Source organism: Peromyscus eremicus, chromosome 9 (assembly GCF_949786415.1).
Source record: "Peromyscus eremicus chromosome 9, PerEre_H2_v1, whole genome shotgun sequence".
NCBI lineage: Eukaryota > Metazoa > Chordata > Mammalia > Rodentia > Cricetidae > Peromyscus > Peromyscus eremicus.
Window position 1 is genome coordinate 111,795,126 of NC_081425.1, and position 23,531 is coordinate 111,818,656.

At 47.7% G+C, this 23,531-nt stretch overlaps 1 protein-coding gene across 1 annotated transcript; it reads left to right on the forward strand.

Annotated features, from left to right (window-relative positions):
- Window positions 1-475: 475 nt before the first annotated feature.
- Fam107a (family with sequence similarity 107 member A) lies at window positions 476-23,531 on the forward strand. The gene is made up of 4 exons (XM_059274575.1): window positions 476-803; window positions 18,414-18,588; window positions 20,245-20,401; window positions 21,140-23,531. The coding sequence occupies exons 1-4, from the start codon at window positions 512-514 to the stop codon at window positions 21,236-21,238; spliced, it is 723 nt and encodes a 240-aa protein (XP_059130558.1). The 5' UTR covers window positions 476-511; the 3' UTR covers window positions 21,239-23,531.

A 23,531-nucleotide genomic window follows, 5' to 3' on the forward strand; every position in this document is an offset into this window, starting at 1 on the left:
ATTTGTTTGTGTTTTGAGATACCTCTCATATAGCCCAGTCTGGTCTCAAACGAGCTATGTAGCTGAGGATGACCTTGAACTCCTGATCCTCCTACTTCCATTTCCTAAACTCTAGGATTACAGGTATGCACCACCATCCCGGGTTTGACGCCATGTTGGATCCCGAACCCAGGGCTTCGTTTAAAGCACTCTACCAACTCAGCAACATCCTCCAGTCAAAAGTACCAGTGCACAGTGTTTGCTCCACGCCCACCGGGTTCTAAGCACTTGACACGTATGCCTGCCAAGCCTCACCTTATAACTCTGTGGGCGAAGGACTATAGCTTTCCGTGCATCTCACATAAGGACCCTGAGTCGCTTCTCTTCACCAGCCGGATTGGGAATGGGTCCCAGGAATGGCGCTTCCGAATCCCATACCTGCTGCTTGCAGCCTTCACAGAAGCCAGCGGCCGAGAACTGGGAAAGGTGGGCAAGAGGCCAAGCTGGAAAGAGGCCGGCTTCACTCCCTGCGATGCTGCAAGGTTGTCCAGACGCCCGCTGTGCCGACTGCTCCAGGCACAGAGACTGTCTGTGCCCCCAGCCCTCTTACACCACCAGTGTCGCAGAAGCCTACTGTAACCAGATCCCCGGGCCGGCGGGTGGAGCAGCCCGGTGCGTCACTATCACTGAGACGCTGCTCAGGCTCTCAGTCCAGGCTCAGCAGTGGGGACAGTCAGCTCAGAGCATGGCGCAGAAGCTGGGCGAGTGGACCAAGGCCCCCGCCGAGGCTACCGGGCTGTACCGGGCGATGCTGCTCAGGTCGGGTAAGTGGGAACCACGCCACCACTGGGACCACCCCATGCAGACCGCAGCGCCTCTGTTCCTTCCTTCCTTGGTGCCCAGGTTTTTTCCTTCCAGTCATCTCAAAGCTTCGACGTTTCTCCATCACTCCTTGCTCTGTCCCTCTTTTTCTTCTCTCTCATTTTTTCTTCCATCTATTGTCCTTTTCCTGGTGTGGAAACACACGAGCGTGCACAAATGCAAACTCGTGCTTACACCTCATGTCCTGCCTGCAGAGGTTCCAAGAGGTCCCTGTCGGGGTTTGTGCCCGGCAGTGTCCCCAAGAGCGTGCAGCGTGCAGCCGGTTTAGGAGGTAGGTCTGTCAGCAAAGCGGGAATTCTGCGGAGGAAGAAAGCCCTGAGACTTGGCCACCAACGAGGGAGTCCTGATGTCACGTAGGTGGTTGTCCATGATGAGGGGACAGCATGGTCCAGGCAGCTCAGAAAGCATTTGCTAAATGTGGACGTGCAACAATTGGGAAGGAGACATGCTGCGACCTTTTGGATTTTGAGGATGTGGTTGAATGACAGGTGTTCATCTCTAAACTTTTTGTTTGCTTATGTGCGGATGAGCACTGTATTTTCTACTCAGGACACTTTAAAGGCCTTTTATTCAAATAATAAAATAAATGAATATATGATCAGCATAAAAATAATTTGGGTAAACGTCGGGATATAGAAAAAAAAAAAAAAAGGAGAAAATGCCCTTGATGGGGGCTTAGGATGTTTCCTTCTGGAACTGAACTCCAGGGAGGGTTTGGGAAAAGGTAAAAATTGAAAGTCACTGGGACCCCTGCCCTCCTGGGGAAGTGATTCGAAAATGTCAAATGGCTTGGCTCCCTGGCCAGCTGCCTTCTGTCTTGGCAACCAGCGGGTCTCAAACAGTAATCGGCCTGAAGACTGCGAGGCCAAAAGTGCTAAGGCGCCCATAGGCCAGACATTTTGCTGTAGTGGCGCCGCCTGGTCCGCCTAGAGCTCTAGGGATCAGGGTTGCTGCGCCCCGCTCCTGCCCCTGCCGCAGAGATACCGCCGCCCAGTTACCGGTTGAGAACATTTGAACAAGGGTTCCCTTAAGTCCCCAAACAAAGACTGGCCATGGTTTCAGGGCCAACAGCGCCTTCTGGAGGAGTGGGGGGCGGGGGGGATCTCAACCCCACCCGCATAAAGCCAGCAACCCCCAAGCAAAGAATCAGATTTCAAACCTCAAAGTTCGCTGTTGAGGTATCAGTTCTAAAGCTGGCGGAAAGTTTCCCTAATCCCGAACTTGTGCTTCCTCCAGCTAGAGTGCTGCTGTGAACTGCCTTTCTCAACTTCCAGTGCATCTACACAGCAGATAAGTCAGAGCGCCAGGATCACAGGCTCATCTCCTAAACACCACACATAAGCCAGGAAGGAGACAGAGGTCTCCCTGAGGACTGGGTGCTTACTGATACAGCACTCACTAGAAACATCAAATGTTGTCTAGGTCCACCTTCACAATTCTGCCACGACCCACCAATCATCCTCTCTGTTTAGTGAGTAAGCTCCAAGGAGCTGCAACAGCAGCCCACAGTCTGCTAAGGAATCTTCCACCCGCCCCAGAGGCAGAAAACACTTTGAAACCAGGCAGAGCCACCTCTCCAAAGTTTGATTAGATCAGTGATTCTCAACCTGTGGACCCATTTGGGGTTCCAAAGACCCTTTCACAGGGGTTGCATACCAGATATCCTGCATATCAGATAGTTACATTACAATTTATAACAGCAGCAAAATTACAGTTGTGAAGTAGCAATGAAATAATTTTATGGCTGGGGGTCACCACAACATGAGGAATTGTATTACAGGGTCACAGCATTAGGAAGGTTGAGAATCACCGATTTAGACAAAGAAAGGACAATTCTTCCCATCTCTGCAATATAGTGACGCATGCATCCATAGATATTTGGATGAGAATCAAAAGGGCAGAGTTTACCCCATAACCCTACTATCTACAAATAGCCACTAGTTACACTTGAGGATATTGCCTTCTAGTTTATCCCATGCATAATTTACCTAAACATTTGTTTCATAATGGGTTTCCAGTTTTTTCATAATAAATAGCATCACTTAGGCAGGTGGCCCAATTCTGGGGCTGAGGTTTCCATGCCCTGTGTCCTCTGTTCATTCGAAGAACAACTGCCCAGTTCTAGAGACAAGGAAGGCATGTTGAAGGTCTCCTAGCTGTACAGCAGTGGATCCAGGGCTGGTGCCTGGGTTAACACAGATACTTATAACCCCCTGACTGGAAGAACTCATTCTGTGATGTAACTCACGCTCAGTCATACCTGGGAAGCTATTGTCCTTCCATAAAAGTCTACCTGGCATGTATTACTTCTTCCCTGGAGAGGAAGGCTTCTGTCTCCAGTCAGGATAACAGGGTACCTCCCCAAGTGTCTGTGCTCCTTGTTAGCCACCAGGGGGCGGAAAAACCTTTATTCCACTACTATTACCAGGGAACACTACATTTAAAAAACTGAACCCTGGTGCAATTTGAACCTCAAATAAACAGCAAAGAAGAGTTTATTGCAAGTAGCTCCAAAGATAAAATGGATGCGCTTATACTAATTTTTTTAAACCCGTTGGTTATCTGAATTAAATTCTTCTAGGAGTGCTGCTTTCCCCCAACCTCCAGCCCTCAGGCCTGCAACCATGGACTTCCTGAAATATGGCTTACTATGGTCTGTCCATCACACATGCATACACTAGGGAGGCTAGTGGGGGGGCAGGGAAGAGAACATTAGAATATATCCTGGTTTGTCTCATTGCAAGGAAAATAAAATAAGGGTAAGATCACTCTTAGAGACCAAATTCCTTATGCCAATGGCAACGGGTCCAGAGCCAGCTTTTGGAAAAAGAACTCTTGGTTCTTGCTGCCCTGCCCTACTTCCTGTCTTCACGCTTGAAATCCCTTTCCCGGAGTAAATGTTTCCCAGTTCAAACTTGGAAAGGCAACTCTTCACCAATTTACAATCTCTCTGTGAGCCCCATGGCAAGCTCTACTGCCAGCAAGCTCTTTCTCCTGCCCCCAAGTCCTTTCAGCAGAATATGTTTAGAGTGGCAAGAGGTGGCCAGTTTGATCCTAGAACAATTTTGTGGGCTTGTTTGGAGATTGAGACTCCAAAACACAGGGTCAAGGAAGAAGTTTCAAGTTGCTATGGAAACTTCTCTGATGTTTGTGGGCCTATCTGAATTGCCTTTGGTGCTACTGAGCCGAAGGAAACTAAGCTGAAATAAAAGAAAAGCTGATTGTGGAGGTTTTTCCTGCACTACAGCAAGAAACGCCCCAGTACTCAGCTGGCTGCCTTCCTGGTCATCAGTACCCTTTCCTCTCATACTTCCAGGAGACAGGGGTAAGCGTGGCAGTCTCCTTCAGTCTTCCTACTGTGGGGCTGAGTGAGAACTCTGTCCACCAATTTCTAAAGCACTTTGTTTCAGAGGAGAGGAAAAGCAGGGGCAGAGAGGCAGCGACTCCACCTTGAACAGAAGATTCCTGCAACAATCTCCTGCTAGATTCATTTCCTTAAGGGCCTCTGTTCTCCCATATTCAAGACGAACACACATGACCCAGGCAGGATTCCAAACTGGCTCTCAGGACAGCTGCTTGGAAGATGCAGTTTCCCCCATACTTTTACATCCTTACTGCTTTTCTCTGACAAAAGCAATGTGTGGATGGGTTTGCTCGTTATGAAGTCACAAACATTACAGAACAGTAACAAAAGACAAGGGCTTATAACTGCATTGTATCAAACAGTAGTTCTCAAACTTTAATACAAAGGATTCCCCCAGGGGAATATGCTCAATCCATATTCCTGGGCCGGGCAAGGGCCTCAGTGATAGATCACATATGCCCAAGGTCCTGCTTTTGAGCTACAGAACAACACACACACACACACACACACACACACACACACACACACACACACACACAATTCCTTATCTAGGTCCCATCAAAAGTTCTGATACAGCAATCTATGAACATGTCTCTATCTTTCTGTTTTTCACACTCAGTGATACCTAGCAACGACAGTTGAGATTTATTCCCCTAGAACTGACCTCTGCTGACAGAATTGTTTACATAAAAGTGGGTTATTCTTTTAAAGAAGGGGGGTCATACTAGGTGTGGTTGTCCCCTACAATGTAGGGGACATCCTTTACAGATTGACATACTAGTTGACTGCACCCCATCATAAGGTGATGCAATCTTTCTTATTGACCGTTGTAGTTGAACAGTGGTGTCTCTGCCCATCTCCATCTCCTGTGCAGTGTCATGAGCACCCACACACCACAGGAAGAGCTGCAGCAAGTGTCCGATGCTTTGAATGTCTTCTTGTCAGCTATAGTTTTTTTAGCACTATTTTAAATACAATGATAAAATACACAAGAATATTAATGTAAAGGGAGAAAACATTTAACTTAGTCCACGGTCTTGCTGATTGCAGTCCAGTCAGCTGCTTCTATTGCTTTTAAGACCATAACAAGACAGAAACATGGTGGAAGAACACTGCTTACTTTATGATGTCAAGGCTAGGGGACAGGGATAAGATGTACCCAAAGTCACCCCATCCCAGAAACCTACTGCCTTGCTCTAACTAGTCCCCACCTTCTCATAGCCTATTCAACTGTGAACCCATCAGTGCATTGATCTATTGATGAAGGTAAGGCCATCAAGACTTAGTTACTTCTTAACAGCACATCTGGAGACCTTCAGCACTTTAGCTTTTGTGGTGAATACTTCATGTCTAATCCATAGCAAGTATCTCAGTATTGGGATTATGACAGAAGTTATGACAAGAATAAAAGAAGGCCCTTGCTGTTGAGCTGCCAGCCTAGTGGGTGAGCTTGCTGGGTCTGCACCAAGTTGGGCTGTGACAAAAGCCTTAGATGGAACAGCAGAGAGAGTTCTGGTTGCACAGAGGAAATAACACCTAGCCTTGAGGTTTCTTGCCCAACTGTCTTTGGCCATCTATCATCCTGGACCTGCAACCTGGACTTTCTAGATAAGGGAGTCGACAGTAGAAATAGTGGCCATGGCGGTTATGGGGGCTCCAGGCATAAGCAGAAGCTGTCGGAGTCCTTCCCTAGGGTTGTCAGAAGTCACTAAGGTTGGTTCTGATGAGACACTGAAATTCCCAAAGAAACACCCAGTTCCTTCTCTGTAGAATAAGTTGAGAAAGTAAACGGTAGCAATAGTGGTTGACAAGTCTTTTTTTTTTTTTTCTTTTTAAATAAAGTCTCCTGTGGCCCAAGATGGCCTTAAACTGGCTGTGTAGCTGAGGACGGTCTTGAACTGCTGATCTTCCTGCCTCTACCTCCCCAGTTCTGGGATCACAGGTATGAGCCACCACATCCAGTTTTATGCTGTGCTGGAGACAGACCCCAAGGCTTCCTGCATGCTAGGCAAGCATTCTACAACTGAGCTACACCCTTAGCCCTTGACAAGACTTTTGTTGTTCTATTCTACTAGGAGAGTTGAGTGAAATGAAGCAGCCAGGGTGGGAAGCTGGGGGAGGCTATCATTCCAGGAATTTCCAGAAAGCCAGAACTTGGGAGCAATAAACATAGAGGACTACACATTGTTTCTAGAACAGTCTCGGGCCTGAGAATGTGCAACTCTAAGTATCTGTGGCTTCAGAGCACTAGGAGTATCCAAGCTTTCAATCACTGCCCTTCACTCAGCCTTACCTTCTATACAACCATGCATCACTGACTGACATTTTCTTGTGTGTCTTCTTATCTGCTGTCACACACACACAGGCACACATGTACTGAATGTGGATTCCCTGAGGACAGGGGTACCATCCGTCTCCTACTCATCATATGCCCACTTAGGTCATGCCAAGAATACAGTATATACTCAGTAGATGTTGGCTAAATGAACAGATCTTGTGGCCAAAAAGAACCCAAAACTGCATGCGCAATGCATCTGCTTACCTGTGAGGTGTGCCCTGGTCCTCATCACTCCTGGACAACCCATGTTCATGAGAAAGTGAACTGGGATGAAAGCCTAGTTTCATTGGCAGGTGCTAGCTTCCTCCCTGGGGAACACAGGATAATGCCCAAAGCAGGAACCACTCCCAATGCTGAAGCGGAAGCTAGCTCAGAGGTGAGGGGAAGGCATCTCATCTACGAGCATGTGGATTTGTTTTCAGGTTCTGCCCATGACCTGAGCTTTTATTTGCACACAGTCTCATTGTGGCCAGGCACAAGCATGCATGTTGGTGCCCTTAGTGCATGACAGTTCTCTCTGTAGGGTGTATTAGTGGACACCATCTCATTGAGGTTATCACCCAGCCACAGAAGCCAAAGTAAAGAAAGGGCTGGGATTCTGATAGGGTCCAGGTATAGACTCCATCACCTGCCCTTCTCTTGCCTACATCTTGCTGCTGCTTCTGTGAAGTTCCAGGTACGAAGTTAATTATATGCTTTTTGTTGTTTGTTTTGTTTATCTTAGAGACAGAATTTCTCTGTTTAGCCTGGCTATCCTGGGACTTGCTCTGTAGACCAGACTGCCCCGGAACTCAGAGATCCACCTGCCTCTACCTCCCAAGTGCTGGGATTAAAGGTGTGCACCACCACCACCCAGTATGTATGAATTTTTCAAACCACTAACAGGTGTGTCCGATGTAGCTCAACACATTTGTAAATGACAACTTCATGTCACACCTGTGCCTGGAAGATGACTACAAACTGACTCAAGGTATAGTTCTTTCCCTGCTAGCACCCCAAGAGTCATGTTTCAAAGAATTACTTGCTGCAGCAGGAAGTATGGTTTCCCAATCCTTGAGGGAAGTCCTGGAATCACCTCCCATACAAACGGGAAATTCCTCCACAGCAGCTAGAAACAGGCTTATTCGGAACAAAGCTTGGCATGATTCTTATTCCTCATCAATCTGACAAAACAGGTATTTATTTGTGCCTCTCAATCAGGATGGCTTGGACATGGTGTTCTGAGTGACCATGGCCACTCACCAAGTGAAATAACAGTTTCTATAGCAACAGTTCCTTTTTATTGATATCAGAATAAACAGGAATGCAAAACTGCCTCCCATCTCAGGCAGTTTAAGACCCGCCCTTTGGGGGCGGCTGCTTCAGCCCTGGGACCTGCTCAGATCTCCCTAAGACTGAACTGCAGAGGAGCAGCCCAGACACTGCTCTGAGATTCCAGTCTATTCTGTCACTTGCTGTCAGCCTGTACTCTGGGAGAAGGTGGAAGGAAGGAGAGAGACCTGGGAGCAGCAGAGCAAGCTATCCTGGCAACTGAACCCTTCGAATTTAGGTACCTGGACTCTGCCTCACTGGGGTGAATGATACAGGGATATGCGGTGGGAATGGGGGACAAGGATTGAGTGGGCTCTCAGTTATACTCTGCAGACTGAGCAAAATTTAATGTCTGCTGTAGCCTCTCCTAGATGCATTATTACACAATAGGGGTGTGTAGGGTCATCGAAGAGAGGTCACTTAGTAATCAACAGATGGACAAAAGCTCAGGTTCTATATGCAATAAGACAAGCACAGAACTTGGATTTAGGCACCAGAGCTCAGGTCAGGTTCTGGCTCCTTTATTCACTGGCTATGTGATCTGGAGAAATCAGATGATGTCTCTGAGGCTGATGACTTGCTCCTAAGAAGGGTTGCCCACCTTCTCATTTTATTAGGAGTTCAGTGGGTCCAGGGCTAGATGCACAGCACAGCACTCAGCCTGTACTGTGAGTGCAGGCTACCAGTGATGCCCACCTTGCTGATGGACTTGTGTTTAGCATTATGCAGTAGAAGGCCAGTCTGAGACTAGAGAAATCAGGTCTTAGGGGATCGTATATCATTATGATGTTGCTATAAGCAGGATGATTTCTAAATTTGAAGCTGTCCTCACACATAGGTTTCTGGGCATCTTGGATCCTGGTGGCTTTCTTAGCTCAAAGGATGGTAACCTCTGCTGTGATTTTCCCTGAGCCAGCAGCTCTCAGGTGGAATGGGCTGCCATCAGACCCCATGAGCAACAGTATGGGATATCTGCTTAAGCTGGTTCCTGCTCAACAGCATGACATAATCCCTAACCTTTCAGAGGACCCATTATGGCTCACCCTTCAAAACCCAACCCTTCTCATTGCCTAAAAAGTTCCAGGGGACCAAGACAAAGAGTTGAGGAAGCCAGTCTGGAGTCCTGTCATCCAGATGGACAGGCAGCTTCAAGAAAGTTGGACTGAGGCTGCAGGGAGACCTGGAGGTATTGCCAGATATGTTCTTAGGTTACTGACCAGTGAGCCACAAACGCGGCACCTGCAGGGAGGAAAGGGCAAGCAGGACATGTGGTAGCCAGCTTGTCACTTTTCTGAATGTTTCCCCTTCCCTTGCCAGCTCTTCTCAAAGCCTGCCTTCTGGGTCTATTGATGCTGGACCTGGAAGGTTTGGAGGGACAGGGGGTGAAGGCTGCCAGGCCTGTGGCTTCAAGTGACAGGGTAATGTTTCCATTTCTCACAGGCTGGTTCCCTGGCCTTCATGTTCTTGACTATCAAAGGGGCTCAGATGCTTCTTCCGTAGGGCTTCTTGAGCATATAGAGAAAGCAAAGGTAAAAGTAAAGTAAACCTATTCTTTTGAGTCAGAAACACACCTTTTCTGGGAGATAGTGTCATGATAGAAAGAGTACTAGATTTGGAGTCCAAAGACCCTGGCTTTGCTAACTACCCAACATGTATCTTGGCATAATGGGCCTTGACTTCCTCAGCTATAAAATGAGTTGCCTTCATGACAATCATGAGATTCAGACCAAGTCCCATGCTCACCCCAAAATATGCAGAAGAGGAGGGTTACAGTGTGCCTTGGGTGGACCTTAACATTATGAACACCATATCATTCCACACTCCAGTGACCTTAGAGTGGATGCCATGATCTCTACTGGTCACAGATCAGAGAGCATGACTATCTGCTTGAGGTCACACTGCTAGGATTGCATGTTACCATCTGTCTCCTTCACTTTCACCACTGGACACTTGACTGGACCCAGTGTCATTTGTTGTTACTGATGCATAAGAAATACAATAAGAACATTGAAGATAGAAAAAAAGCAGACAGAAGGGACATTAAGACCATAGGCAAAGCTAAGGATGTAGCTCAGTTGGTCAAGAACTTACCTAGCATGCACAAAGTCCTGAGACTGATCACTGGCACCTCATTAATGGCACATGGTGGCTACACCTGTAGTCTTAGCACTTGGGAGGCAAAAGCAGGAAAATCAGGAGTTCAAGGTCATCCTTGGCTATATAGCAAGTTTGAAGCCAGTCTGGGATATATGAGATCCTGCCTTAAAAGAGGATAGGAAGACCTTAGGCATCAGCCTAGGGTCCCACAGCTATTTTCAGTATGAACTTGACCCTGAAGAGCAAGAGTATCATTCTCCTCTGTCTCTGTCTTCACTGCCCAGGAAGGGACCAGAAATTGGTGTCAAAGCTACTATTCCAACCCAGCTGTGCACACTCAGAACCTGGCTCAGTCTCTAGGAAGCAGCTATGGGGCCTCTTTGGTCACCAGCAGAATCTGGGGAGAACCACAGGCCCCAGTCTCTTCCGCACTCCTGTCTTCTCGCTGCCCCCTTGCAAGAGGTCAGACTCACCATCTGCCCTCTTAGAGACATGCAGACCACTCATTTAGCTGACACCTCTGGCTGCAGAAGTGTCATGCCCAGCAGGAGCTCCTCTGTCTTCCAACACTAAGATTCTCCAGAGGAGGAGGACGCCTGGGTTAAAGACCTAAGAAGTGTGCCCTCAACCAGACTTGCTTGAGTGACTGGCCAACCACTGCGAGCTAGAGCAAAGAGGCTGGAGCAAAGAGACTTGAATGCCTCCCTCCCTCCCTCCCTCCCTCCCTCCCTCCCTCCCTCCCTCCCTTCCTCTTTCCTTTCTTCTGGCTTACAAAGGCAGCTGACTGTTGAGTCACCCAGGAGTTTTCAAACCTCTCAAACACTAAGCAATTGAACTGAAATTCCTGAAGTATGACTTGATGCCCCCGAGGACTCCAACATTCAGCCAAAGTTAAGATCTAATGACTTAACTAGTCTCCTTTTTTAAGATAGTAAGACCTCTCAGTCCAGGGCTAGGAACAGTGACCTAATAAAGCTAATAAAGTGGCCACACTGCAATCCTAGGCCATGATTCCTGGTTTAATCTGTGGGTTGAGGCTGAGAGTGCACACATTGCTGTGCTCTCTGTGGCAGCCCTGGGAACCAGCAGGAAGCCTTGCGCTCAGAGCTGGCCACTTGCCAAGAGCCTTGTGAGCACCATCATTTTCTGGTACTGAAGTTCAACTCCAGGTGTGAATGGCAGATATTTCTGTGTCTCCTTTAAGTATATTAGCATATTAACTCCTCCTTCACCAGCCCTTCCTCTCCCCTGCCAGATCATTTTCTTTCAGAGCTGGCCTGTCTGATACCCACTTCTTTGCCTCATCATGGCCACATCCTGAATGGGGTTGGATTGCTCAGAACTCCAGCAGCTTTGGGAGTGACCCCAGATTTCTACCTAAGGTGTCCTATCTGACCTCCAGAATAATCCAGATTTTCTTCTGCTTTGAAATTATACAGTGCCTTGTCAAATACCGAGAGAAGAGGGCTATTTCAGCAACCAGGGCTGCCACCTGTAGTGAGGCAGGTTGTGACTACACACCTCCAAGGCCTCCATTGAACAGTATCTTCCATGAGAGGACCTATACAAGGTTTTCCACACAGAAGCCTTATCTATCAAATTAAAAGGCTAGAAGGTTCACATTGCAGTTCTTAAACTGTGAGGACTCCCATGAGTCCTTCCTTCCTCATTCTGTACACACATGCACACACACACATATACACTCACTCTCACACACACATACACACACTCACATTCATACACACACTCACTCACAGATGCACACACACACACATATACACTCACTCTCACACACACATACACACATTCGCATTCATACACACACACACACACACACACGCACACGCACACGCACACGCACACGCACGCACACACACACGCACACGCACACACACACCTACTGGAGTTCAGCACTTAGAGAGGCAAAGGCAGCTTCCTCAGCTGTAGCTACCCTTTTAGAGATCCCTGCCTCATCACACACCATAGATTTAATTTAAGAAGAGTGGAGGGTCCAGAGAGGTCCTTGAGCCAGGGCTTGCTGCTGATGGACCTAGTGTGTGAGGTGACTCCATCTGCAGGGCCCAGAACAAAATAAAGGGCTACTCTTCAACATGTATGAAGTATTTCAAGACAGTAACAACAGAAGGTTAAACCAGACAAGGCTTGTCTTCCCAGAGTGACCCTGGAAACCAAGACTGAGGAGGTGGCCTGGGGGTGAAGGTGGACAGCCAGGCCAAGCCAAGGCTTCTCTGGAATGTAATGGGAAAGTACCAAGCAGCACGCTGAAAGTGAAGGAAATAAAAATTCCTAAGGCCTGTTGACCATTTCCCCTCCATAGCAGCCAGCATGACCTTTTAGAAATCTAATCGGCCCTGAAGCCAACTGTCCACCCTCATTTCGAACACTCCACCACCAGATCTTGCCACTCTGGGCACACTGTGCCTTTGTGTTCCCAGAACAGACCCAGCTTGTTCAAGGTGCGGGAGCCAGACATCTGTTCCCCGCCTGGAGCAGCTTCACCCTCGGTGCTGCGGGGCACTCGGCTGAGCCCCGCCTCTTCACAGAGGCCCTCCCAGCTGATGAACTGGTCTTATTTGCAATCTTTAGAGCTTAGCTCCCTGTCCTGTACCTAGTGCTACCACAACACCTGGCAAATGACAGGAACGCAAGCATCTGCAGAAGGTACGGCATGCACTATCACACACTTCTTCAGTGGCCATTCCGGTTATGCAAGGTTCTAATTCTGTGTATTTATTTTGCGTCCCACCACACAACTGAATTTCTCTCCTATTGTTTTACTGGGAATATAGGTATGTCTTTTTTGTTTGTTTTTTGTTTTTTGTTTTTGTTTTGTTTCTTGAGACAGGGTTACTCTGTGTAACAGCTCTGGCTATTTTGGAACTCACTTTGTACACCAGGCTGGCCTCAAACTCACAAAGATCCACCTGCCTCTGCCTCCCACATGCTGAGATTAAAGGCATTTGCGACCACCACTGCCTGGCTATAAGTATGTTTTTCCAATGTTATTATTAAATAATTATAATATTATATTATATTTTAAATATTATTGTTACATAGATTTCCAAACGTTATGCAACTTATTTCTGTTTACTGTCTTACCATGTTGGCAATATACAGTTAGTTCTTCAAAAGATGGTGTCTGCACTGTAAGGATTAAGATAAGAAGTACTCTGCGCAAAGCTACACAGAGAAACCCTGTCTCGAAAAAAAAAAAAAAAAAAAGAAGTACTCTGCACTGGGAAGATTGGGGCACAAAGAGGGTGAGGTCAAAGAAAACAGGGAGTCAAGGGAGATATTGAAGTGTGGTGTGATGGCAGCCTGGACAGGATGGGAGCTGGGGACATGGAGAGTACTACAGAGATTGGAGAACTCAGTAATAGAGTACATATCAAACAGAGATCTTTTATTATTATTTATTATGTATACATTGCTCTGACTGCACGTATGCCTGCAGGCCAGAAGAGAGCACCAAATCTCATTACAGATGGTTGTGAGCCACCATGTGGTTACTGGAAACTGAACTCAGGACCTCTGGAAGAACAGCCAGTGCTCTTAACCTCTGAGCCATCCCTCCAGCCCCTCAAACAGGGAATCTTAAAGCTCCAATTTGGATCAAGGCATTCTGGTACATTGACTACCAGAAGATATGAGCCCATCAACTAAAAAAACTATGCCCCGTTGGTGGGCACAGAGGGAGGTGGTAATTTTCTAAAGTTCCCATTTAAAGTAACTAGAGGTGCTGGGGATATAGCTCAGATGGTGGGGTACTTGCCTAGCATACATGAAGGCCTGGGTTTGATTAAACCAAGCATGATGGCCAGGCTTGTACTAGCAGATAACAAGTTTAAGGTCATTCTTGGCTACAGCACAGTTTTGAGCCCAGCCTGGGCTACATGAAGTTCTATCTCAAAAGCAAATAAATAACTAGAGTGCATTATGATCATTTTCTTAAGAACCAAAAAGTTAGAATATAAGCTAAAAACAAATTGCCTTATGAGAAAGATACAGAGAAAGGAAATAATTATTCTCATTTCAGAGATGCTTCCAAGCCACGCCTTTAATCCCAGCACTCAGGAGGTAGAGGCAGGTGGATCTCTGTGAGTTTGAGGCCAGCCTAGTCTACAGAGCAAGTTCTAGGACAGCCAGGGTGACACAAGGAAACCCTGTCTCAAAAAAAAAAAAAAAAAGAAATACTTCTGAGAATGGCAATTTCATAAAAAGCAGAAGGCAGAGGGCCTGCACCGATCCAAGCCAGATGGGGTCCCTGTGTGGAGAGGGGAAGTGGACACAAGCTCTCATTCTTAATCAAAAAGCTGTCTCCAATTGACAACTGCTTGCACAAGAAAAATTAGTATGAAACATGGAGTCCTACTGGGTACATGAACCACACTTAATGGAGGTCCCACACCCAGCAGTAGAAGGCCATCAGAAAGTGAACTCAGTAGTATTTTTATAGATGTTTTGTCTCATACCGATTGCTTTGTTTGTACACTTGTTATATTTTATTGGTCTCTGCTTGTACATAGTGGCTTCTGATTTTGTGTTTTTATGAGTTTGTGTGTGTGTGTGAGTATGTGTATGTGTGTATGTCTATGAGTCTATGTATTTCTTGTGATTTTTCTTTGTTTTTATTCAGATTTTTTTTAATTTGCCTATTTGTTTTTTCAAAGAGATGAGGGAGCCATGCGGGTGTGTGTGTGTAGCTGGAGAGTTTCTCTCCAGCTCCCACCAAGCCCCAGCAGTCCCACAGCCCACTTATAAAATAAACACACAGATGCTTATATTATTTAAACTGTTTGGCCTAATGGCTCAGGCTTCTTGCTAGCTGTTCTTATATCTTAAATTAACCTACTTCTATTAATCTATACCTTGACATGTGGCTCTTGGCTTACCAGTACATTACATCCTGCTCCTCATGGCGGCGGCTGGCAGCATCTCTCTATGCCCCAGCCTTCCACTTCCCAGACTTCTCTCTTTTTGTCCTGCCTGTACTTCCTGCCTGAGTACTGGCCAATCAGTGTTTTATTTATCAATCAATCATCCACAGCATGGGTGTCATACAGGGAAGTGAACCACAAAGAGATGAGAATGAAAACCTGGTGCAGGTTGACTTGTCAATCTGGAGGATCAGACCTAGTCTAATTGCCAGACGGCTCATTGTCAGCGTATTTTAAATAGTGCTATTTGGGAAAAGGTTTCTGGGGATCAATTGGTCTAATCATTCCAATTCCAGGTGCACAATAAAGCTTAAGGCGTGACTACACAGTCTTCTTTACACAGTACATGTGACCATGAGGGTGGGTTCTATAGCTAAAAGGCCTAGAATCTTGTATTGTCTCTGACCGATAGCATAGAGGTCAGCAGGCCATAAAGTACTTGTGACAACCTCTCTAAGGATAGGTAAAGGTCTACAGAGGAAAGTCTGGGGTAATCATTCTGGGGAATTAGGTGGGTGAGGTCTGCCTCCACAGATAATACCAAAAGGTGGGTGAGGCCTGCCTCCACAGATAGCAAAAAGGTCACCAGGTTGTTAACAAACACTCTCAGCTTTCTGGATGGAATGCAGGTATTTGATTTGTATCTCCTCCATTGAGGAGACGCCTCTGCATGGTTAACATTCCTTGTTCTCTTAGTGCTGCCCTATGAGTACAAGGACCTCTGTGCCCCCAAAAAGACCTAGAGAAAGAAGGCATGGAGTTGGGTGGATGGGGAGGTAGGGAGGAGATGGGAGAAGGGAAACTGTGATCAGAATATATTGTATGAAAAAAGTATTTTCAATTAAAAAAAAAAGCAGATATTTCTACACTCTGACACCTCACCTGGCTACCACCAGAATACCTTCAGATGATTAATATTTTGCTGGGGTTGGAGGCAGGAGAACCATAAATTTAAGGTTACCTTCAACTATATAATAAGTTCAAGGCCAAAATCTAAGCTGAAAGAGGGACAGAGACAGAGAGAGACTGGGACAGAAGAGATGTAGAACCTCCGTGGGTGAGGCAGGAGCATTCGACCTCCATCACCACATGGAAACCAACTTTGGGCCAAGGATCCCCAAGACCAAAACCTCTAAAGTTCTGTCGCCAACAACCAACAAACACTCAGTGCCTACTGAATATTAGACCAGACGCTGGCCCACCCACTACACGGAAAGTGCTCAATCCCACCAGCCAGGCAAGCTGACATATACTGGTTGATGTTGCAGATGTGGAGGCAGGAGGGTGCAAGGTCAGCGCCAGCCAGGCTTCACAGAAAGACCTGTCTCAGAAAAAGAGTGAGGGTGCTTTCCCGAAAGCTGGGCTGAGGGATGCAGAACTTTCGCCTAATATTCATAGTAATTACTCTAAACCGCTAACAACCAGGCAGCAGCTGTCTCTGACTTTTTTTAAAGAACTTTTCTCTGCCCTCTCTCCTCTCCCTTCCTCTCCTCTCCCCTTCTCTCCTCACCCCTCCTCTCTCCTCCCTTCCCCTCCTCTCCTCTCCTCTCCCCTCCCCTTCCCTCCTCTCCCCTTTCTTCCTCTCTCCTCTCCCCTCCCTCCTTTTTCCTCTCTCCTCCCTCCCTCCCTCCTTTTTCCTCTCTCCTCCCTCCCTCCCTCTCCTTTCCCCTCCTTTTCCCTTCTCACCCTTCCCCTCCCTCCCTCTCCCCTCCCTCCTCTCTCCTCTCCCCTCCCTCCCTCCCTCTCCCCTCCCTCCTCTCTCCTCCCTTTCTCCTCTCCCCTCCCTTCTGTCCCCTCCCTCCCCTCCCTCCTCTCTCCTCTCCCCTCCCTCTCCTCTCCCCTCCCTCCCTCTCCTCTCCCCTCCTTTTCCCTCCCCACCCTTCCCCTCTTCTCCTGTCCCCTTCCCTCCTGTCCTCTCTCTAAAGCATTTCAAGGACAGGGAGCTGTCTGGGGCAAAGAAGCCTTTTTGCCTAAATTTGAAGCGCACTGACAAAGTTCTGGGACTCTGGTAGAACTGGGATCAAGAGCAGTCACACATGAGCTTGGCAGACAAGATGACAGCCGTCCCTTTGTCACAAGGACACAGCAGCCCCTGCATTTCCAATATTGCTCTCCGCTGTGGAAAACGGGGAAAGCTGCATCCCTACCGGCAACTTGGGAACCATGGCTAGGGAGTGGGACAATAAGGAAGGATATTTTGTTTCTACCATAGCGTTTATCTAAATTGTCTTCAACCGCTACAGATCACATAAACCACACACACACACACACACACACACACACACACACACACACACACACACACCCCTTTACATCTTTTCCTTTTCTAGTACAAGCTTGTTGAAAAGCAGAAACTCAAACATAATCCCTTTTGTTTGGGGGATATTTTTTCTTCTGCCAGTGTCTTAGTCAGGGTTACTATTTCTGTGATGAAAACCATGACCTAAAACAACTTGGAGAGGAGAGGGTTTATTTGCCTGATCCTTCTGCATCACTGTTTATCATCGTAGGAAGTCGGGACAGGAAATCAGACAGGGTAGGAACCTGGAGATAGGAGTTGAGGCAGAGACGGCAGATGCTCCCTATGGCTTGCTCAGCCTGCTTTCTTATAGCACCCAGGACCACCAGCCCAGGGATGGCACCGCCCACAGTGGGATGGCACATCCCACATCAGTCATTAATTAAGAAAACAGCCTACAACTCGATCTTAAGGACACATTTTCTCAATCGAGGTCCCCCGCTCTCAGATAACTCTAGCTTATGTCAGGTCAACACACAACTATCCAGCACAGCCAGTGACAGCCCTGCATGTGCACTTTGGTATGTGTGTATATGCAGATGTGTGTGTGTGTGTGTGTGTGTGTGTGTGTGCATATACATGTGCGCTTTGGTATGTGTGTATATGCAGATGTGTGTGTGTGTGTGTGTGTGTTTGTGTGTGTACGTATACACATGTGCAGGCCAGAGGCCATCCTCAGATGCCATTCCTCAGGCGCTGTCTGCCTTGCATCCTGAAACAGGGTCTCTCACTAGAACATGGAGCTCACTGATTAGGATAGATAGCCTGGCCAGTGAGCTCCAGGTATCCACAGTGCTGATACTCCAAGCACACAACATCATGCCAAGCTTTTTCTGTGAGTGCTGGGAATCTAACTCAGGTCCTTATGCTTGCATGGCAAACACTTTCAGAATGAACCATCTCCCCAGTCCTATGACAGCCCATATTTTGTATCTTGGTGTCATTTTACTTCTGTAACCCATGTACTTTATAAACATCATCTCCAGTAGTCACAATTTTTAACCTAGGTGTAATGACTGTTTCCCACAACAGGGAGGCAGAAAGCAAGATTCAGATGGTCAAATAGCTTACCCAAGTCGCTCAGAAGCCAAGATCCATATAAAAAGGACCCCCACTAAGCTGTGCCCCAAAGAGTGGGTAGGATTGTGGACATCCTTGAAGTAACTTCACTACCCATCACTACAGCCTCAATGTACTCGGAGATCCAGAGGGAGAGGGCAGACATTGGGGGACTCATGGCTCGGCCAGAGTATAGAGAGTGGAATCCAGAGCTCATCAAACCCAAGAAGCTGCTGAACCCCGTGAAGGCCTCCCGAAGCCACCAGGAGCTACACCGGGAACTGCTCATGAACCACAGAAGGTAGGATGGCACTCGGCTGCCTGGCCCAGCAATATCCTGCACAGGCCTGCTGTGCTTAGAGACATGTCCCTAGCGAGGTTGGTGGGGCCATTGTCTGGAGCCCCGCAGGGTCACCAGAAGAAACTGTGAGAACACAAAAGCCCCATTCTCTCTCCCAGCCACTCACTGCATGTTGAATGCCACAGATAGACATTTACTAAACACCTGTTGCATGCAGGGCACTATGCCCACACCTAGGACACACAAAAAAGGAGGCCCAGTTCCTTTCCTCTCAGAGGAAAATGAATATCAGGCAGGAGAGTATGTGCCTTGATGGAGGCTTTAGAGGAGTTAATGGGCATGTGGGGCTGTCTAAATGACTTCATGCCTAAAGCGGGGACAGAGTGAGCCTTGGTAGGAGATGGACTGTCAGCAGAGAGGACTAGAGAGCACACAGATGTTACTGAGGCATCGGGCAGTGGTGGCTCTTTCACAGCCATGTTCCCTATTGGTTGAAAGGATGGCAGTGGAACGGAGCCAAGGGGGAGTCTGGGGAATGTCACATCTGCAGTCAGCATGCATAGGATGTCAAGTGTAGGAGAGGGTGGCTGAGGAGCCACTGTGAGGATCCTGACCATATGGCCCAGGCTGAAGGGGGTGCTGCCACCTTCGTGGCGCCCTCTGCTGGCCAGTTGTATTGGAGCTGGTTGTGATTTCCGTTCTGAGACCAACAAACAACAGATAACCCTTATACTCTGGGCTGTTTGTGGGTTTGTTTTCACTTAATATTGTTTTTGTTTTTTTTTTTGTTTTTTTGTTTTTTTTTTTTTTGAGACAGGGTTTCTCTGTGTAGCTTTGCGCATTTCCTGGAACTCACTTGGTAGCCCAGGCTGGCCTCGAACTCACAGAGATCCGCCTGGCTCTGCCTCCCAAGTGCTGGGATTAAAGGCGTGCGCCACCACCGCCCGGCTGTTTTCACTTAATATTGTACCACTATCATGTTCTTGGTTGTTTTTTATAGTATTCATTCATTAGAGTATCAATTATACCACCACAATGAAAAACAGCTTCAATCAAACTGAAATATTTGCAATATAAGTAAATTATATTGAAAATTACATATACAGTATAAAATATTGAGATACTCATGTACCTTAGTCTACAAGGAAATAAACAAAATAAGAAGAATTAATTTGCAAAAGAAGAAATGCAAATGCTAGAAACATTTTAAGGGCCATTGCAGGTGACCGATAATCAAGGAAACATGAAAACCAGGCATTGTTTCTTGTCTCCTAGACTTAAAATTTTTTTTGACTTGGAGAGTGGGGATAAATAGATATCCTTGTAAGAAAATTAACTCCCAGGAGATTTCGAGAGAGCCCAGCCCAGCATTTCCATCCTCAGAAGTTCTGGTAAAATATACAGCAACCACATGTCGCCTGGTCTCTGCGGCCTGAACTGAAATCTTCCTGTTGTCGCCGCCACCTGCCTTGCTGTTCTAGAGGCAGCGGCCCTTTGCCTTTCTCTACGGCATGGGTCAGTGAGGACACCCCCTCCAGTATTGCCCAAGCAGTGTAGGAGATAATCGAGGGTTGGCGTCACCGCAAACTGCAGGCCCAGACTGGGAAGGTGGAAAAGGGAATCTCCTGATAGCTCCCCGCCCCACTCCCACCCCAGGGGCCTGGGTGTGGACAGCAAGCCTGAGCTGCAGCGGGTCCTCGAGCTCCGTCGCCGGAATCAGCTGATCAAGAAGAAGGAGGAGGAGCTGGAAGCCAAGCGACTTCAGTGCCCCTTCAAGCAGGAGCTGCTGAGAAGGCAGCAGAGACTCAACCAGGTGGGTAAAAGGTACCAGCTCGTCCCAAGGGGAAGTCGTCATAGCGCCAGGAATCTTCCTCTGGCCTGCTGTGCGAGTCTAGCACAGTGACTTCACTTCTCTGGCCCTGCTTTCCTCTAAGGTCCGTATCCGCAAGTTAGATCTGATGATCATCTGCCCTGAGAGTAGACGCCATTCCATTCCTCTGGGGCCGAGGCCAGAGGAATAAACTATCTGAACCAGGCTTCCCAAGGAGAACCCGGTCTCTTGCTCTGTCCCTGTGTGGGTACAGAGGGCACTCACTGAGATTTCCAGGTTCTTGAGTCCTGGGAGAATTGGCCCGGGACATGGATAGTAGCGGAGATGAAGTTCATTAAGGAAGAGGAAAGCACTCACGAATGGACGTGGGCTAGAGAGCTGGAACAGGTCCAGGGTTCGAAACCCTAGGCTGCAAACAGCCTGACCCTTGAGAGGTCATTTACACATGACCCCACCCCTGTCCATATTCAGAGATGGTGGAATTTCCTCATGAATACTGTTTTGATAATGTTTTCTGAAGTGAGGGTAGATTTTTTTTTCCATGTTAATCGTGATGATCTCAGCGTCCTGATACACCACCACCACCCCTACCACCACCGCTTTGGGATGGTTTCTAAAACTCACCATTTACAGGACCTTTGGTCCAACACCATGGCTTTTGAAAATAGGAGCCCCCACCCCCAGCCCTTCCAAATTCACCCATGTGTCTCTCTCCTCCAGCTGGAAAACCCACCACAGAGAGAAGAGGACCACGCCCCTGAGTTCATCAAAGTCCGGGAAAACCTGCGCAGAATCACCACGGAGGAAAGAGCACTGTAGAGTTCCCTCCACTCAGCTCCTGCCACTCACTCTGGTCTAGACCTCCTCCAGCCCTCCTGAACCAGAAGGCCCTGGCACATGGTGATGCGGGCAAGGCAGACCTGAAAGGCTGGCTGTCCCTGGGAAGCTGGGGAACTCGCACCCCATAGGAAAGCCTCTGTACGGACTTTTCCTTCAGAGCACCTAGCCTCCCAGTGCTAAGAGGAAGTCACTGCCAGGAAAGACTTGCCCGAGGTGCCCTCCCTGATCCGACTCACTGAGTAGGCTTCCTTAGCAGAAGTGGGAAGGAGGGCCAAGTGTCCCTCCATTTTGCCTTAGCTTCCCTAACAAGCCCCTGCTTTGGGGAGCATCTCAGCTCGGGACTGACCTGAGGCCGAGAATGTCTTGGAAACCACAGAGCAAAGAAGGGATCTGTCTGTGGCATCAGGAAGGGCGTGGGAGGCCACAGCAGGCTGTGGCCAGGTGGGAGAAGTCCTAACCAAGGCAGCTTCGGGCCTTGCAGGCTTGCCTCATGCTTCAGCCTTTTTCCTCCTCTCCTGCCCTCCATGAATTGCTGACCACATCTCACCTCAGTGCTCCAGCTTCCAGCTTAGAACAGGGCATTGCCAACTTTACTGTACATACAAATCAGAGTCCTGTAAACGGTCCCTGGAAGCTACAGGTCTAACACTCTCCCAGGGGAAAGCCCAGGACACTGGTTTGAGTAGATAGCTAGGCTGCAGCACCCAAGAGTGGTACATTTTAGAAATATCCAACTCTCTTGGCTCCCTGGCCTGGAGGTCCCCAGTGCCATCTCTAAAACCCCCAAAATTCTTCACTCACTATCCATACCCCCCCGACACACACACACAGAGGGATCATTGGCCCGGAAAACTCTAGCCTAGCAAATCCAAATGTTCTTGTGATTATAACTGCCAATCTTCAGTCTTTACTGGTGTAACCACAATACAATTCTAGCCAAAAGAAAAAAAGAAAAAAAAACTTAGCTTTTTGGAAAACAGATATACAATTCCCAATCAGCTCTGGAAAGAGATGGTAGTTTGAACACCCCACTGCCATGGTGATGGAATGGCCGCTTAGGGTCAACATTGCCAGCCACTGTCACCTGAGACCCCCCAGTCTGGATCATCTCCACTTCTTCCTCCTCAAAAGCCTCTTCCTGTGTGAATCTTTTGCTCCTATACCATTTTGAAGATCTACAGAAAGACCTGAATCTTTCCCCTAAAGAACGAAACCCATGCTTCAGCTTTCAAGCCCTTTTTAAGAGTCACCTTGGTTGTGGTGTCTCTTCACAGCGATAAGAACCCTAACTAGATAACTAGACAGTGTCAGTTAGGAAACGTGAGCAACAGACTTACAGCACTGCCAGAGAAGTGCAGATCTTCCTGTGAGCATGCTGGGTGTGCTCTGGCTCCAGGAAATGATGGCGGGGAGCAGCAGGGTGTGGGCTTGACAGTGAATGGAGAGTCTGTCTCTTTCCTGTGCATGGTGCCAGCATTAATGTGTAAATAGAAATTCTTTCATTCTCTCTCTCTCTCTCTCTCTCTCTCTCTCTCTCTCTCTCTCTCTCTCCACCTCTCCCCCTCGTGTGTGTGTGTGTGTGTGTGTGTGTGTGTGTGTGTGTGTGTGTTTGTGTTTTCCAGATCTAAAGGTCTAAATGCAGTGAAGCTATCTTAGGTATCTGCTGGTCAGGTGTATGCTGAATATGTGTGTTTCCTAAATAAAGACAGTGTTGAGGGTTGTGACTGTACAGGTATATGTGCTGTTCTGACGCATAAAGAGAAGCAAGATAGGACATCAGGGATAGTGTAGGACCACCCAAGGGTCCTAGCAGTCCCTGGAGGAAATGGAAAGTCACAGAAATGCCACCCCAAAAGCACAAGGGACCTTAAGGCAGGTCATCCAGGAGAACCATGGCAGACACCTTGATGTTCTGTGAATCTGTTAGATCCAACTCCATCTTTCTCACCACCTCCCACCAGAGACTATAAATATAGATTCTCACTCTCTCAGCCTTCTCTGCAGGCTTGGGTTACCATGTGACAAGATATGGCCAATGAAATTGAAGTAGAAGTCTCAGGAGCTACTAGAAAACCCCATGCTTTGCTGAGAGCCTCCCTCTGCCTCACCCTTCTTCCTGCTTGACTAGGAATGTAATGCCTGAAACATTAGCAATCATGTTTCACTGAGGAAAAGGCCAAGAGATCTATAGACCTTGTGATCCTTTGACCAAGCAAGTGCCAACAGCTCTCCATGTCCAAATTCCTTGTAAATAAAAATAAACTCCTGTATC

Excerpts from the sequence above, each read along its gene's own strand:
- Fam107a (XM_059274575.1), top strand. The coding sequence starts at position 512 with ATGCTGCAAGGTTGTCCAGACGCCCGCTGTGCCGACTGCTCCAGGCAC. Across the intron at positions 804-18,413 it reads GGCGATGCTGCTCAGGTCGG|CCTCAATGTACTCGGAGATC; the intron begins GTAAGTGGGAAC and ends CCATCACTACAG. Across the intron at positions 20,402-21,139 it reads GGCAGCAGAGACTCAACCAG|CTGGAAAACCCACCACAGAG; the intron begins GTGGGTAAAAGG and ends TCTCTCCTCCAG.